Source organism: Microtus ochrogaster, unplaced genomic scaffold, assembly GCF_000317375.1.
Source record: "Microtus ochrogaster isolate Prairie Vole_2 unplaced genomic scaffold, MicOch1.0 UNK14, whole genome shotgun sequence".
Taxonomy (NCBI): Eukaryota; Metazoa; Chordata; class Mammalia; order Rodentia; family Cricetidae; genus Microtus; species Microtus ochrogaster.
In genome coordinates, this window is record NW_004949112.1 from 1,411,202 (window position 1) to 1,426,952 (window position 15,751).

Here is a 15,751-nt window from a genome sequence, read left to right on the forward strand (position 1 = left end):
GAGAGATGTGTGTGTGTGTGTGTGTGTGTGTGTGTACAGCTGTCCATGCCAGAGAGAGAGAGATGTGTGTGTGTGTGTGTGTACAGCTGTCCATGCCAGAGAGAGAGAGAGATGTGTGTGTGTGTGTGTGTGTGTACAGCTGTCCATGCCAGAGAGAGAGGTGTGTGTGTACAGCTGTCCATGCCTGAGTTGTGTTTGTGTACAGCTGTCTATGCCAGAGAGGTGTATGTGTGTACAACTGTCCATACCAGAGAGAGAGGTGTGTGTACAACTGTCCATGCCAGAGAGAGAGAGGTGTGTGTACAGCTGTCCATGCCAGAGAGAGAGAGAGATGTGTGTGTGTGTGTACAGCTGTCCATGCCAGAGAGAGAGATGTGTGCTGTCTATGCCAGAGAGGTGTGTGTGTGTACAACTGTCCGTACCAGAGAGAGAGGTGTGTGTACAACTGTCCATGCCAGAGAGAGAGAGGTGTGTATACAGCTGTCCATGCCAGAGAGAGAGAGGTGTGTGTACAGCTGTCCATGCCAGAGAGAGAGGTGTGTGTGTGTACAACTGTCCAGGCTCAGAGAGAGGGGTGCGTGTGTGTGTGTGTGTGTACAGTAGTTGTGTGCCTCTCCAGGAGATGTAAGTGAACTGAGACAAGCCAATGCAGGCCAGGCAGTGGCTAGCAGATGACAGCTGAGAGTCAGCAGACCAGTTCTGAGCACTTTTCCACCACCACTTGGCCCTGGGACAGCTTCCAGACCCTGCAGGAACATGGTCACCACAACTGCTTGGACTCCTTGTGGAACATGGAAGGATAACTTGAAGCTGCCACCAATGTCAGGGGCTATAAGGAACAGACCCAGAGCAGGGAAGAGGCAGGCAAGCCCCACCGCTGCATGGGCACCTTGCCTTGGGGCTACGGGGAGAGGACAGTGACCGCCATTCAGTGTCTACTGGAACCCCCCTCCCAACTACCCAAATACACACAGGCCCCAGTTTCCTCCAAAAAGTTGGTTTTTGTCTTTTTTAAATAATGTGAAAATGTCACGCGAAGGTTTGAACCAGAGGCCCCCTCCAGGGGCCAGGCTGGGGGTGAGGGGAGACGCAAGATGGGGGCCCAGGTTCCTGAAGTCAGTGGCCCTCATGAGGCCAGGAGTGGGTCAGGAGGGACCTCTGCTGTGCCAGGGGCTCCAGGCCCAAGAGTTCAGTTCAGTTCCAAGAAGTGTGGCTATCCAGCGATGGGGCTTCCTGCCTCATGTGGCTCCAAGGGGGTCAGGGGTATCAGGGGACCCATCTGGGGGACTGGGTGGAGGGCCGGGGCCTCCTGTTTGGCACATGGTGGAGGAGGAGGAGGGCCCAGCCTCAGGTGCCTCCCCAGAGGCTGTGTCAGTGTCAGGGGCAATGGCTGCGTCGTCCACACAAGATTCTGCTCGTAAACCCTCTTCTTGGGGCGCAAAGGGGCTGGGTCTTTGGGGAGTCAGTTCTCCACGGGGCCTGAGGATAAAGAGAGTAGAGAAAGGATGGGGATCAGGAGGGACAGAATCGGGGAAGACAGGCTTATGGTTTCCAACTCAGTCAAGCTGAAGGTCCAGTAGTGGCACCATGCCTATCCCATCCTCTGCCCTCAACTCAGTCAAGCTGAAGGTTCGGTAGTGGCACCATGCTTATCCCACCCTCTGCCCTCAGCGTTTCAGATACCATTCTACCCCAGGGTCTTTGCATCTGCTGTTCCCAGTGTCTAAATGTCCTTCCCAGGTAATCCAGGCCCCCTCTTAGAGGCCTTTCACAACCACTGTGAATCATCTCGGCACCCTTGGACATCCAGGCTACCATCTGCTTCTTCAGCTTTCCTCAGGCATCCCTCTCTGGCACTGAGTGTTAATGGATCTCATTCCCGTCACTGCGGAAGAAGTCGTCTGCCTGTATCTCCACTGCATAGCGTATGGGACCTACAGTACATTCAACAAGGTTTCACAGGACGATCCTCCAGCCTCCCCAAACATCATGACAGCCTGACCCATTCTCTGGATCTAGAACACCAGGGCCAGTGGGGTCAGCCCTTCTTCACACTTTGTGCTGACAGCTGGGGGCCTGGCAAAGGGGAGGCATCAGCCTACTTCCTCCTTGAGTGGAAAGCGTGGCCCTTGCTCCTTTTCAAAGTACATGGGGTGAGTTCTTCACTCAGGAGCTGATGTAAAGGTGGAGCCCACAGGAATGCCTGCAGTGGTCTGGGGAGACAGACATGCTTAGCAACTTCCCCGCCCATGCCTGGCGGGAGTATCTGTGATAGCAGGTAAGGATTTGGGGCTTCCTACCACTGGGCCCTCCATCTCCACTCCTGGTGACTAGCAGTGAGGTCATTCTACCAGCCTTGGCCCTGACTCACTGTCTAACCAGTATCCCCACACCCTGGACCTACCCTGCCCTGTGTTCTTGGGGATCTTGAGATGGAGGTGTCAGGAAGCAATATTTGGGGTAACTTGGAGGGATTCAGCCCCAATCCTATCTTTCCCTTGACTCTGCCCTCCCCCTCCTCTCTCCCTGTGCCTAGCTTGCTCACTAGCCTCTCCTACCTGGACTCTTTGCGAGCCTTTCCCTAGACACCCAGGCCATCTCAGGCCACAGCCTGTCCCCTGCTTACACTCCTTCACGGTTCACCACCATCCTCTGGGCAAAATTTCCCCAAGTCCTTTATTTGTTTTATTATTATTTTATATGTTTTGGTTTTTCGAGACAGGGTTTCTCAGTGTAGTCTTGACTGTCTTAGAACTCACTCTGTAGACCATGCTGGCCTTGAATTCACCAATCCACCTGCCTCTGCCTCCCAAGTGCTGGGATTAAAGGTGTGCGCCACACCAGGCCCCGAAGTCATTTATAATCTGTCCCATCTCAGGGCTGGAGAGATTGTACAGTGGTTGTGAGCACTGGCTGCTCTCCCAGAGGACCCGGGTTCAATTCCCAGCACCTACATTGTACATTGTAGCTCACAACTGTCTGGAAACACTATGCCATCTGACACAGACATACGTGTAAGTAAAACACTAATGTACATAAAATTAAAATTAAAAAAAAGAATCTGTCCCATCCCTTCCCCTCACTCTGACTCTGCACCCTCAGCAGCAGAGTCTTCTGTTCCTTGAACTAGCTAAGCTCTACTGCCTCCAGCCTTCGTTCAGGTTGTTCACAGTTCTGGGTCAGTAACGGCATTACACAAGCTCCAGGCTCCATGCCCATCAGAGGGATTAAACCACTTAAACCCTCAGAACACTCAGGAGCATGATTCCCTATCATACCCATTCTATGGGTGAGGATGCTGAGGCAGAGAGGGACACTGACTGGCCCACATTACATCCCTGAAAAAAGTCAGGGCCGATACTGGGTGTTCCACATGGTGGCCAGCAGGGGGAGAACCGAGTGGCTGGCTTCAAGAGTGCGAGGATGCAGCAGATGCTAACCACGAGAGGGCAGCACTCAGGGCCAGCAGCCAGGAGAGAAATTCGGGCTCAAGCCTCTTTTCTAGGTGCTTCAGTTCTCCTTTCCGTAAAATGAGGGGACTAGAATCTACTCTAAGGATCGCACTGAGGATTGAGTGGCTTACAATGCGGCAGGGAGCTGCGAACTCGCCGCTGCTATAATGCTCCTGTCTCTGGGGGTCTGCCATATCCTCTGCCGGCTTTTTAAGTGCTTTCAGAGAGGAGATGGAGGTGTTTGAGCCCAGAAATGGAAAAGATGGGCAGGAGAGTGTGCATATGGGAATCACTGAAGAAACTGAGGTTAAGAGATGTAACTGTCCAAGGTGTGAATGGGAGCCAATTGGTTTGAGTTGAGAGGTGTCAATGTGATGGATGGGGGGGATGGAAGAGAGACAGGCAGGAAAATTACGAGCTAGACAAGGCGAGGGAGGGCAGGTTGGGGAGGGGTGGGGCAGGGTCCAGCTGGAAGCACTGTACCTGCGGGCCGGGCGTCGGGAGCCCGGGCGGGCGGCCCCGGGGTCTCCAGCGCAGGTGAGACGGAGAAGCGGGAGAAGCACAGGGGGGGCCCGGGCGGGGGGAGGAGGGGGAAATCCTCCGCCCACTCGAAACTGCCGCCTAGGGAGAGAATAGACCAACCTTAGAGACACACCAGTCTCGCAGGCTTTAGCCCCACCCTCCAGCAAGGCCCCGCCCCTCCCACTTCAGCTACCTCCTGTCCCCTGGCCGCCTCTACCAGGCCCTGTCTTCCAGAGCTCCTCCCAGGACCCTCCGTCCACCCTTCAAGGCTGGACGGACTCCGGAACTCTCCCAGGTCCCTTCCAAGCACCGAGCTCCCTACAGGACACGCCCACTGTATAATAAGGCCTGTCCCTCCCTTCCCAAACCCCGCCCTTCCGCTGCCCAAGCCGTGGGCTCCGCCCCTCACCAAAGCCGCTGTCGTTGTTGGGAAACCCATCTCCTGGGGTGGCGGGGTGGGGAGGCGTCGGGGGCGCTGGGGGCGTTGATGGGTCCGTGTCCCCCTCGGGGGTGCTCTGGACGCTCAACTCGTTGGTTGGAGTCTCCTGTGAAAGCAAGGAAGGGTAGGAAACGATAGGGAATGAATTGTCACATCCCAACTACCGCTCCAAGGGACAATAAAATCAAAGATATTGCTGGGGCTTTAGGTACCCCAGCCTGTAATCGCTGACTTAGACGAAGTGGATGTAACCCTCGTCTGCCTTCGAAGCTTCCGACGGGCCTTACTCTCACCCTGGTTTCTTACCTGATTGTGAAGCCCCACCCAGCTCAATAATTCCTTTCTGCTTCCTAAATTCAGCCTGAACTCAGAGCCCTTAACCCAAGACACTGCTCTAAAGCCCATGCCACCACCTCAGAGATATGGGCTGCAGAGATCCAAACCTGTCTCAGAACTAACAGCCTGTTCTTCTGGCCCTCCCGATCCCTAACGGCGGCTGACAAAAAGACAATACCCCAGCCCCCACTCAAACTCTCACCGTCCCACTTGAGCCCAGCAAAGTGGTGCGCCTTTAATTAATCCCAGCACAAGAAGCAGAGGCAGGTGGGTCTCCGAGTTCTAGGCCAGCCTGGTCTACAGAGTGAGTTCCCGGACACCCAGGGCTACACAGAGATTCCACTTTGGCATCCAAGGTCCCTGAACCCAGTGCCTGATCCCGTTCTCCTCAAGTGTCTCACGACCTGGCCTCAGACAGTCTCAGTCCATAAGACCTCCCGTTTTCAGGATAGAGATTTCAGGTCCCAGTTACTGTTTTTTTTTAGTATGTTTGTTCATTTGTTTGTTTGAGACAGGGTTTTGATATGTAGCCCTGGCTGCCCTGAACTCTGAGCAAATCAGGCTGGCCTTTAACCACAGACTGTCGCTGGGTGGTAGTGGTGCTGGCATTCAGGAGACAGAGGCAGGCGGATCTCTGTGAATTCGAGCTAGTTCAAGGACAGCCAGGGGCTACAAAGAAACTCTGTCTCAAAATAAATAAACAAAAAAACTATAGATTGTCTTGCCTCTGTCTTCTGGAAGTAGGGATTGCAAACCTGAGCAACCAAGCCAAACCTGCTCCTTCTTAAACCTACACATGATAAGATTCACCCCATTTAAAGCCCAACCCCAAGGGGCTGGAGATGCTTAGAGGCTAAGAGGTGTAGCTGTTTTCCAAAAGACTAGGGTTCGTTACCCAGGTGCCACATGGGACACCTGCCTCTGGCCACCCATTCACTGGACCACCCAGAGCACTCGAAGCTTATGGTCTTCGGAGGCACCCGCACTCCCTAATATACCCAGACAAACACTACTAAAAATTAAATTAGAGTCAAGTCCACAGACGTTAAAGTTGTTAACGACAAACCAGACCCCAAAGCACTAGGCTCCGCCCGCAGAGATCCGGGCCCCATTCCCATTCGCTCAGTATTTAATCTCTATTTTTGTCTCCCAGCCTATCTAGGCTGCTACCTGACAGTCTTCTAGACCTCCAGACCCCTTCGCATCACAAGTCCCTAGCCCATTCCTGGTCCTACTCCTGCTAGGCTCGGCCCACCCACCCTGGCCTAGCCCCCCAGGTCCCGCCCACTTGCTCCCTGCAGGCCCTACCCACTGACTGGGCTTCCCAGGCACCCCCCTCGCCCCCCCCCCGCAAGGTGAGTCTTCCTCTAGCCCCGCTGCTTCATCAGGACCACCCGGGGGTCCGCCTCCCTCCAGTCCTGCTGCGGTCTGCCCTGAGGCCCCGCTCACCTGGTCGAAGAGGTAGACGGTCACGTCCCCGTGGAAGGAGACCATCTTGCGCTTCCTCTCCAGTTCGCTGTCCTCGGGTTCGTCGGCCGCGCGTGGAGACTTGAGCAGCCCCCGCAGCGGGCGGGCCGTGTCCGCGTCGGCGCTGCTCACCACGACGGGCACTGGGGCTTCCCGCGTCCTCCCGGGGCCCCGAGAGCCCGCTGCCTCCTCGTCCTCCTCGTCCTCGTCCTCGTCCTCCCCGTCCTCCTCCGCTGGCCCCGGCGCCCCCGCCCCGCCGGCCTCCCCTCCAGCCGCCCCTGCGTCCGCGCCCTCCCAAGGTGGCCGCCGCGGGCCCGGGCCCGGGAACGGCGTGAGCGTGAGCGGAGGGAGCGCCAGCGAGAGCCGGGAGAGTTTGGCTGCAAGGGGAGAGACAGGTCAGGCTCTGCCCAGGGCTGTGTTCTGAGGGATTCTCTGTATACAGAGTGAGAGACCCCCCCCCCACTCCAGTGCATAATCTCAGCACCCAGAGCAACAGGCTTCTCACACCTGGGCCCAGCTATTCTCTGCAATCTGTCCCCATCTCAGTCAAAACTCCCTGTTCTTGCCCCCTCTCAACATTTGTATGTATATGACATTATCACAGCCGGTTCTCCAGCACTGACCAGGCATACATGCTCTGGCCACACCCCCTTCCTAGCGTAGCTGTCCGGCCCTAGTTAGTGTACCTGGTCTCGGAACAGAACAATGCTCACCCAGCTTTGGTCTGTGCACAGAGAAGTGCTCACAATCCCTAGGGTTAATAAACCAATGTTCCCTGCAGAAGGGAAATCCCTCCCTGCCTGGCCACCTCCCAGCACTTTCTCTACCCCAAAGGTCCCCAAGGCCACTCTCCACCCAGTCCTATCCCATTCTTCCACTGTGCCCCAGGCAACAGGAAAGGGCCACTCCTTCCTCCCCTCCCTCAGTGCACATTTAAACCACCTGCAGGCTCTACGGAGGGGACAGGAGGGGACAGGTGAGGCCACTTCCTGCTTTCACATCTCACTGACCTGTTGCTGCTCTCTAAACGTGCCAAGCTGGTGCCCACTCCACCCATCCCCTGCTAGCCACTCAGCTCGTCTCCTTGCCTTCGCCTTGGCTCAGAAGGTGTCTGCCCTTCAGGGTAGTGGGATGAGCGTCACTGCAGCCACAGCGCTGTGCAGAGTGGTGGGTGTGCACAATAAGGCTGGAGTGATAGCCTTTAACCATCATAAAGGCTTCCCAGGGAAGGGGAAGTTTATGTGCGACGTTAAAGGATAAATAGGAGTTCCCTGGGTGGAAAAATAGTAAGCCATTCCTAGCCTCTTTTTACCCAGACTCTCTGAGACATTTTGGTTCAACCAGTAGTGTCATGTGACCCTGGTGTCTTCCTAGACACACAGGAGGGGTGCCAGTGCAGAGCAGGAATAGGGCAGTATACTCCGTAGGGTTTCAGGAGCTTGGGTGGGCACCATCTTTCTTGAGATGTTGCTGTGTGGCTCACCGTTCTGCTCCTAGCCTCTCAGTGAGCCCTGGCCCCCTGGGGTCCAGCCACGGGAAACCTATGGCCTGACATATTAGAGACCCCTCAGTTTACTGCTGCCTTTAAATATTTAAATTTTGTGTATATCTCTGTGCGTGTATTTATGCATGTGTGTGGGCACACATGTACAACAGCATGTGTGTGGTAGTTAGGGAACAAGAAGTTCTCCTTCGACCATGGTACTGGGGATCAAACTCCAGACGTCAGGGTTGGTGGCGAGTGCCTTCATCTGGGCCATGTTGCCTGCCTTTTTTTTAATGGGAGGGGGCATGTGGGTGGACAGAGAACAACCTCAGGTGTCCTCAGTACATGCCCTTTGAGAAAGGATCACTCACTGGGCCTTAGCTCACCAATTAAGCCAGAGTGGCTAGGCGGTGAGCTCCGGCCATCCTCCTGTCTCTACTTCCCAGAGTTTTTTTCCTTTAGATATAATTACAAGCACAGCAGCGCACCTAGTTTGTGTGGCTCTTGGGGATCAGTTCCTCACATATTTTATCAACTGAGCTATCTCCTTCTGCTTTGTCTGAGGCAGGACCTCACTATGTAGCCCAGGCTGGCCTGGAACTTGATGGGCAGCCCAGTTCACAGGATCCTTTGCTTCCCTCTCCCAAGTGCTGGCACTGTGGACATATGGTTCCACTCTTGAGCATTCTCAGCTTAGAGGAGCCCTCACACAGTCCTGGCCAGCAGCACCAGACTTCAGAGCTGGCTACAACCATTCAAACACTCAGAACACTGAACTAACAAGAAAAACTAGCAAATTCCACAACTCCCTTAGCCTTGTGGGAGCTATTCCTAGACACCTAACTTTCCCCACCTTTTCCCCCAGCCCTCTCCTGTTTCTGGGTACCTTCTGGTTCCAAACTTGGAGGCCCCATCTACACAAGCTTCAATAACACAGACAGGCCTTCACTATGTCATAGAGTTCAGTGGTGACAATTAGGCCATAGCTAAGGGCTTTGCTAAGGCCTCCCCTCACAGCCACCTTGCCAGGTAGGGGCCTTCCCTATCATCCATTCTTGGCAGGTGGAAGGAAAGACCTGTTCTTAGGAATACAGATGGGACCACAGCCAAGGCTAGATCCGTGGTACAAGGACTCCTGCGTAGGCATTCAGTGCCAGGGTCTATTCAGCTTTTCCTCACCACCTCCTCTGCCCCAGAAACTGGCCATCTCCTCACCTTTGATCTGCTCGCTGTTCCCCTGAGGGGGTCCCAAGTCCAAGAACAAGCGTGGCATCTCGGGGCCCTTCCTCTCCAGCTTGGGGGGGTCCTCGTCTACGCTGGGGGCCGTGTCTTCTCCGAGTCTGCTGTCTGGGACCCCTGGCTCGTCCTCTAGAGCCACCTCCGGCCTGGCTTTCAGGGGCACTGGCTCCGGCCTCCTCTGCTGGGCCCCCAGTGGCTGTGGCGGAGGTGGCAGTGGTCTCGAGTTGTCTACCCATCCGACCTTTGCGTCCACGCCGCTTGCGGGGCCGCCGGCGGGGGCCATCCCCACGCCCCCCTGGGCTCGGTCCCCACTCCCGAGGTCCAGCTTCCCAGCCCCGGGGGCTCTCAGTGCCCCCCCAGTCTCGTGGACTCTCCACTCGGTCCCGGGTTCCGGGTTCTCGCTCTTGGGGACTAGGCCAAGCTGGCCAGGGGCCGTCTCCAAGCCGTTCTGGGGCAAGGCTACCTCGCAGGGCGCAGGGGCTTGATCCAGCAGGGTCTCTGGAGCTAGACCCCCAGTCTCGGGCATCTTCTCCCAGGGTCCTGGGGCTCTCCGAGGTCCAGTCTCTGGTAGCCTCTCCGTGTTCCTGGGCAGCCTCAGGACCCCATTCTCTGCCACCTTCTCCTCGCTCTTTGGGGACATCAGAACCCCATTCGCCAGCACCTTCTCGCCGGGCTCTGGGGGCATGGGCTCCCCATTCACCAGGGCTCTCTCTCCTCTCTCGGGAGATTCCAAGCCATTCTCCACCACCTTCTCCTTCATGTCCGGGGCTCCCGGCTTCCCGTTCTCCAACACTGTCAACCCGTTCACCGGGAGGTTCCAGCTGGGGACTTTCTTCCTGTTGCCCAGAGATGTCAGGTCCCTGTTCGGGCCTGGGTCCTTCTCTCCGTTCGCGGGGTTTCTCCACGCCTTCCTGGGCCCTGACTCCCCGGCTGTCGACCCCTTGTCCCCTAGGAGGTTCTTTGTCACGTCCTCCCGCAGGGACATCAGCAGTTGCTCGGTGCTCACTTGAACTACAAAGGTTGGCTTCTCCTGGGACCCTGGGAGTGGGAGGGGACCCGGGTCTGGGGGTGGCCGGGGCGCTCCTGGGTCGGGTGGCTCGGGGGGAGCCCGCGGCCGAGGGACCCCTTCCTCCTCCGCCGCCCCCCCACCTGGGAAGGCTCCCTCGGGGGAAAAAGGGGTCTCGGTCTCGTAGCCGCTGTCCCCCGGTTTGGGGCCCGGAGACGACAGGCCGGAGCCTGGACTGGCCAGGGCCGACGGGGGGTCGGGGGACGCGGCCGGTTCCGCGGGGGCCCGGGGAGGTGGCGGCGGAGGGGGGGGAGCGGGAGGCGGCCCCCGCCCGGGGTACTGGGGCGCTGCGGCTCCCATAAGGGGGTCCAGAAACTCGGGAGGGGCTGACGTAGGGGGGACCAGGGGCAAGTCGGCCAAGGAGCCCCGCTCTGCACGCAGGGAAGAGTCGTCCTCTGGAGGGTGGGGACAACCAAGGGCAGGGTGCCCCCCCCAACCAGCCACGGCGTCCCCCCTCTCCAATGGCAGGCAGGAGCAGGGACCCTCGCGACTGCACAGGGGACAAGGGAGGGGTCCCCGGCGGCTGGGTCCCCCCCCAAGACTGCTGCTGTCCTCGCCTGGGGAGCTCTCTTCTTCTTCTTCCTCGGCCCAGGGTGCGGTACCCTGCTCCCCAAGCACCTCGGCAGGATCTCCTGCCAAGGTCTCTCCAGCGCCCCGGCCCTCGGGGTCCCAGCCGCTCAGTAGGAAGCCACCTGATCCGGAGGACTGGGTCTGAAAGGGTCGGGGCGCAGGGAAGAGGGGGGAAGCCCAGGTCTCGGACACCAGCTGGGGGACCTCGGAGGGAGCCTGGGGGGCCTGGGGACCGGGCACGCCTGGGTCCAGGGGGTCCCAGTCGTTGGGGAAGAGGGGCTCTGGTGGAGAACCATGCTCCTCCAGGCGGATGTAGTACTCGCTGCTCACCGAGGGGCTGCGTGCGCTGATGACCGGCAGCACGCTTGGCGTGGACAGCGCCTCGTAGAAGGGGTTGGATGGGTTGGTGTGGGGCGCAGGAGGAGCAGAGGCAGGCTGCCAGGGAGGTGCACCCCCACCCCGGCCTGCCCCACGCCGGGCCTTCTCCCACAGGCACTCAAGGTTGAGGCCTCGGCTGCTCTCGGTGACCGTGAGTACATCATCTGGATCAGCCCCAGGAAAGCCATCCAGAAGTGGGAACTGAGAGGACAGGGTCCCAGGGCGCGGAGCACTATGCGAGGGGGGCCAGGGCCAGGGGAAGGGCCCATCTCGGGGAGGGGGCGGCGGCGGAGGGGGTCTGGGGGGCCGCTCAGACAGCAGGTAAGTGAGCTGCAGCTGGAGATCAGAGGCCGAGGGGCGCTGGGCTGGCGGCCGCCAGCAAGACTGCAGGATATCATACCTGGGAGACAAGGGAGGGGACAATGGAGAGGCCAGAACTCCAGGAAGAGTAGGAGACGAACAGAGACCAACAGAGAGAGATAGACAAAGACGGAGACCCTGAGGCAGAGGGAGGCAGAGACCCGGAAGGGGGGAGAAGAGGGGGTGAATGAAGTCAGGTGAGGACTGGTGGTTAGGGCAGAGTTCCACGTGCCAGTCCCCTGTTTCAGTTTCCCCACCAGGCATCAGGTGATGGGGGAGATGGTGTGACAAGGTGCTCAGAGGCTGAGATAGGAAGTTTGGGCCTGGGCCTGACCGGAGTCAGGTGCCTTACCAATAGTCAGCGTAGGGCAGTTTGAGCCTGGGCCGGGCCAGCTTGACGTGCTGCTGGCGGACAACGAAGGCCAGGACCTCCTCATCGGATAGGTGTCGGTAGGGCTGTGCCCCGAACTCGAATAGCTCCCAAAGTGTCACCCCTAGTGACCTGTGTGGGAGGCTGGAGGTCAGAGGTCAGAGAGCAGTGAAGTCCCATCCCCCAGGCGCTAGCCAGGGCCTCACCAGACGTTGCTCTCACGGCTCTGATCCACCAGCACGAAGCTGCCGTGCAGTTCGCCCAGCAGCTCCGGTGCTGCCCAGCGCAGAGGTACCCATAGGCGCTCGGGTGTCAGATAGTAGTCTTCCTGGGGGCGGGCGAGGTCAGCAGGTCAGCAGGTGACACATACTGGTCCACATGCACAGACACACGCAACGCACTGCCCACCTTGTAGTTGCTATGCGCAAGCCCGTAGTCTCCGATGCGAACAGTGAGGTCTGAAGTTAGCAGGCAGTTGCGCAGCGCCAGATCGCTGCGGAGTAGGAGTGGGGGAGGCAGAATGAGGGAGGGGAAAGCCCTGTCCACAGTGCAGCGCCTCTCCTTCCCTCTGCTCACCCTGCTCTTCTAGTGCAGGTCCTCCATCCCCGACTCCTTCCTCCTCCTCCGCCACCACACCACCTGCCTGTTCCCCTTCCTCTGGGTCCTTCCTCTCTCCTGACACCTCCTCTTCCTCTGGTTGATCTTCCCGCTCCTGTTCTGGCTCCTCCTCCCCTGAATTCCCGCTTTCCTCTACTAACTCCTGCCCTCTCTCCTCGCTCCCCACCTTCTGTATTGACACCTCAGTCTTTCTTCCCTCTTTCTCTGCTAGCAAAGCTCCCCTTCCTTTGGCTCCTCCCTCCCAGCCTCTCCTTTTCTTCCTCTCTCCTTCTTCACTCCTCCTTTCCTGTTCCCCTCTCCCCCTTTTTTGAGACAGGGTCTCACTGTGTAGCCTTGGGAGTCCTGGAACTTGCTATGTAGACAGGCTGGCCTCAACCCTGCCGGGATCCTCCTGCCTCAGCCTCCTGAGTGCTGAGATTGCAGGCCAGAGCCAACACATCCAGTTTGCTCACTTAATCTCCCTCTGCTTTGCTGCTCCTCCCGGTTTCTTCCTCTGCCCCCTTCAGAAGCTCGAGGTGCCTGGCACTTTAGAATCCACTTCCTCAGTCCTTCCCTGCATCCCCTGCTGTGTGGCCTCCTAGCTCACCTGTGCACGTAGTTGTGGGAATGCAGGTGAGCCAGACCCCGGGCAATCTCTAGGCCCATCCTCTGCAGTGTCCGCAGGTCACGAGGAGGCAGTTCAGGGGACACGCCCTCAGGTGGCCGCTGGGCCCGGAGGTATCGCTTCAGGTCCCCCTGGGAGGGAAACAATGGCAGTTCAACACAATTTGAAGCAAGTACAAAGTAGCCTTTGGCCCATGTTGGGCAGCCCCTCCAAGCCTCAGTTTCCCCTGCTGCTTCAGCCTGGTTGGTCAGATGCTTGCCACACATGCCTGATACACCCTGGATTCGATCCCTGGCCCCCAAAAATATAAAAAGGAAAAGGGAAGCTAGTGAAGCCACAGAGGAGACTACGGGAACCTAAGACCCCCCCAAGTCCTGAGACCAAAGCTGGCTTCTAGCTCCCAGTAGGCCCTCCCCTTCCCCAGCCCCTCACCAGCTGGCAGAACTCCATGATCAACAGGAAAGGCAAGGTCTCCACACAGACGCCCAGGCACTGGAGGACATTGGGGTGCTGCAGGCTCCTTTAGGGGGTAGAGAAAGAGCAGCCTGTGTCCATGCCATGGATGCACCTCACCAAACCTTTTACCAGGTCTGTAGACCTGACCTGGATGCTCTACCTCATCTTCCAGTTGCCCCTAATCTGTTTGACATGTGCACAACTCTCTATGGTCCCAACAGCGCCACGAGACCCTCACTCTCTGGTGTTCCTGTTCCTCCCGGGTCTCTGGGCCTTTGCTCTTACAGCCCACCTCTATAGGGTACATTCTCTCATTTTTTTTTTATTTTTTTATTTTTTACTCTGGGCCTCCCTATATAGTCGTGGCTGTCCTGTACTCTGTAGACCAGGCTAGCCCCAAGCGTACAGAGATCCACCTGCCTCTGCCTCCACGGTGCTGGGATTAAAGGTGTGCGCCATCACCATGCCTCGCCCTCACTCTTTTCTCTTTCTCCTGATGTTGTGTTTTTTTAGAATTATGTGTACATATGTGTGTTTATGTGTGGGTGTGTGCATGTGCGTGCAGGTGCCCACGAGGGCCAGGAGAGGGCATCAGATCTGGGACTGGAGTTGCAGGCACTTGCGAGCCATTTGACTCAGGGCTGGGGACTAAATTCAGGTCCTCTGAAAGAGCGGCACACATTCCTAACCGCTGAGCCCATTCTTGTCTCTGCCACTGCCTAGGCCCCAGCTTCAGCACTCTCCCAAAGTGCCCTCACTTCCTCATCATCCAGCCTCACCCTGGGTCTGGATCCTTCTCAGGTCTCCCGGGGAGGCCCGCTGCCTCCTCTGCTTCCCTCCTGTGACGGATGGGAAGGGGCTCCCATAGAAACCATGTGGAAAGCATGCTGTGGGGGAGCTGCTTGTGACGAGGGTGGGTCCTGCTATTCTGTACATCTAAGGTAAGGTTTCACTCTGCAGCTCAAGCTGCTAGGGAGTGCACAATCCTCCTGCCTCAGCCTTCAGAGTGCTGGGATACTAGGTAGGTGTACACCACCAGTCCTACCATTACTGTTGCTTTTACTCTGACACTTAGACATATGCTTGACTTGATTTTCACCCTCTGTCCCAGCTGTGTCTGCAGGGCTGCTGGCTGCTGCCCAATGCTAGCATGCTCCACTCTCTCTCGCTGTAACCAGCTTCCCACAGGGCTCTGCAAGACTGCTGGCTCCTAAGGAACTAGGCCTCCCCGGTCTCTGAAAGTAGCCCTGTCATTGTTACAAACCCTTCCCTTCCCCACAACCCTCCTCAAGTGAGGCCAGTGCACATGAGTTTTTTCTCTTACAGGCCACTTGCCGGGCCAGGCTAGTATCTCTGTTACAGCCACAGCTAGGCCGGCTCCTCAGCCCCTCCCCTCCTAGAAGGAGACTCCTAACCCCCACTTGGTTAAAAGCCTGTGAAAAGTGACTGCCACGTGCTGGAACCTAAGAAACAGCAGGAGCTAAGGACCAAGGACGATGGAGAGAGAAAGCCAGGGCTTCGCCACAACTCTGTGGGGCAGAATAAAGACCAGGGCGACCCAGAGTGGCAAAGAGTCCGAAGCGGGAAAGCAACTTGCGCAGGGCCACACAGACTGGACTTGGTCACAGACGAAGGGCCATATCGTTCAGGTCCAAGTCTGGATCAGTAGACATCTACTGAGGGCCGACAGAACTAGTAACACCCGTGCTCAGACAGCGAGGGCCTGAGCAGCCAGTCAGCCTGGGCTGTCCCCATAGATTTCTGACACGAGTCAGCTGGTGTGCACCCGAAATGTGCCAAGTGTCACTCAGGAAATGACTATTTAAATTCATTTTTAGTAGCCTAGGCTGGCCTCAAATTCATAGAGATCCTCCTGCCTCAGCTTCTGAAGTGTTCTGATTGCGGGGGTGAACCACCATCTGGCCTAATGAGGTCTGAACTGATTTCATTTTATTTACCTTAAAGAGCCTCGGTTTATAAAGAGAAAAACAGACAATATGCAAGTAGCAAGGCAAAACTCCAACAACACACACTTTCTGAGACAGGGTCTCCTTCTGTAGCTGGCCTCAGGCTCACGATCGTGCTGCCCCAGCCTTCTGAGTACACTTGCAGGTGAAGCTCACCTGTGCAAGACCCTCCTTACCGAGGGCCTGCGAGCTGAGACGGAAGACGGGAACATGAATCCCCAGGTCAGCATTAGAGACGCTCGGGTAAGAAATGGAAGTCTACAGAGTGAGAAGCAAAGGCCTTGTGGCAGGAGAGCAGCTGCAGCGTGTGTGCGTGTGTGTGTGTCTGTGTGTGTGTGTCTGTGCGTGTGTGTGTGTGTCTGTGTGTGTGTATCTGTGCGTGTGTGTGTGCGTCTGTGTGTGTATCTGTGCGTGTGTGTGT

General features: G+C 57.3%; 1 protein-coding gene across 2 annotated transcripts in view; it reads right to left on the reverse strand.

The window, feature by feature from the left end:
• Positions 1 to 1,373: 1,373 nt before the first annotated feature.
• The window catches only part of Lmtk3 (lemur tyrosine kinase 3), a 19,866-nt gene continuing 5,488 nt past the window's right edge, over positions 1,374 to 15,751 (reverse strand). For both annotated transcript variants that reach the window (XM_005366773.3, XM_013353677.2), the window contains exons 7-16: positions 13,340 to 13,427; positions 12,890 to 13,038; positions 12,094 to 12,178; positions 11,892 to 12,013; positions 11,668 to 11,817; positions 8,918 to 11,355; positions 6,199 to 6,593; positions 4,384 to 4,519; positions 3,936 to 4,073; positions 1,374 to 1,479 (exon numbers count right to left, since the gene is read on the reverse strand). In XM_005366773.3, coding sequence (XP_005366830.2) covers positions 1,463 to 1,479; positions 3,936 to 4,073; positions 4,384 to 4,519; positions 6,199 to 6,593; positions 8,918 to 11,355; positions 11,668 to 11,817; positions 11,892 to 12,013; positions 12,094 to 12,178; positions 12,890 to 13,038; positions 13,340 to 13,427 — 3,718 coding nt within the window. In that variant the 3' untranslated portion in view covers positions 1,374 to 1,462. The remainder of the gene's footprint in view (positions 1,480 to 3,935; positions 4,074 to 4,383; positions 4,520 to 6,198; positions 6,594 to 8,917; positions 11,356 to 11,667; positions 11,818 to 11,891; positions 12,014 to 12,093; positions 12,179 to 12,889; positions 13,039 to 13,339; positions 13,428 to 15,751) is intronic.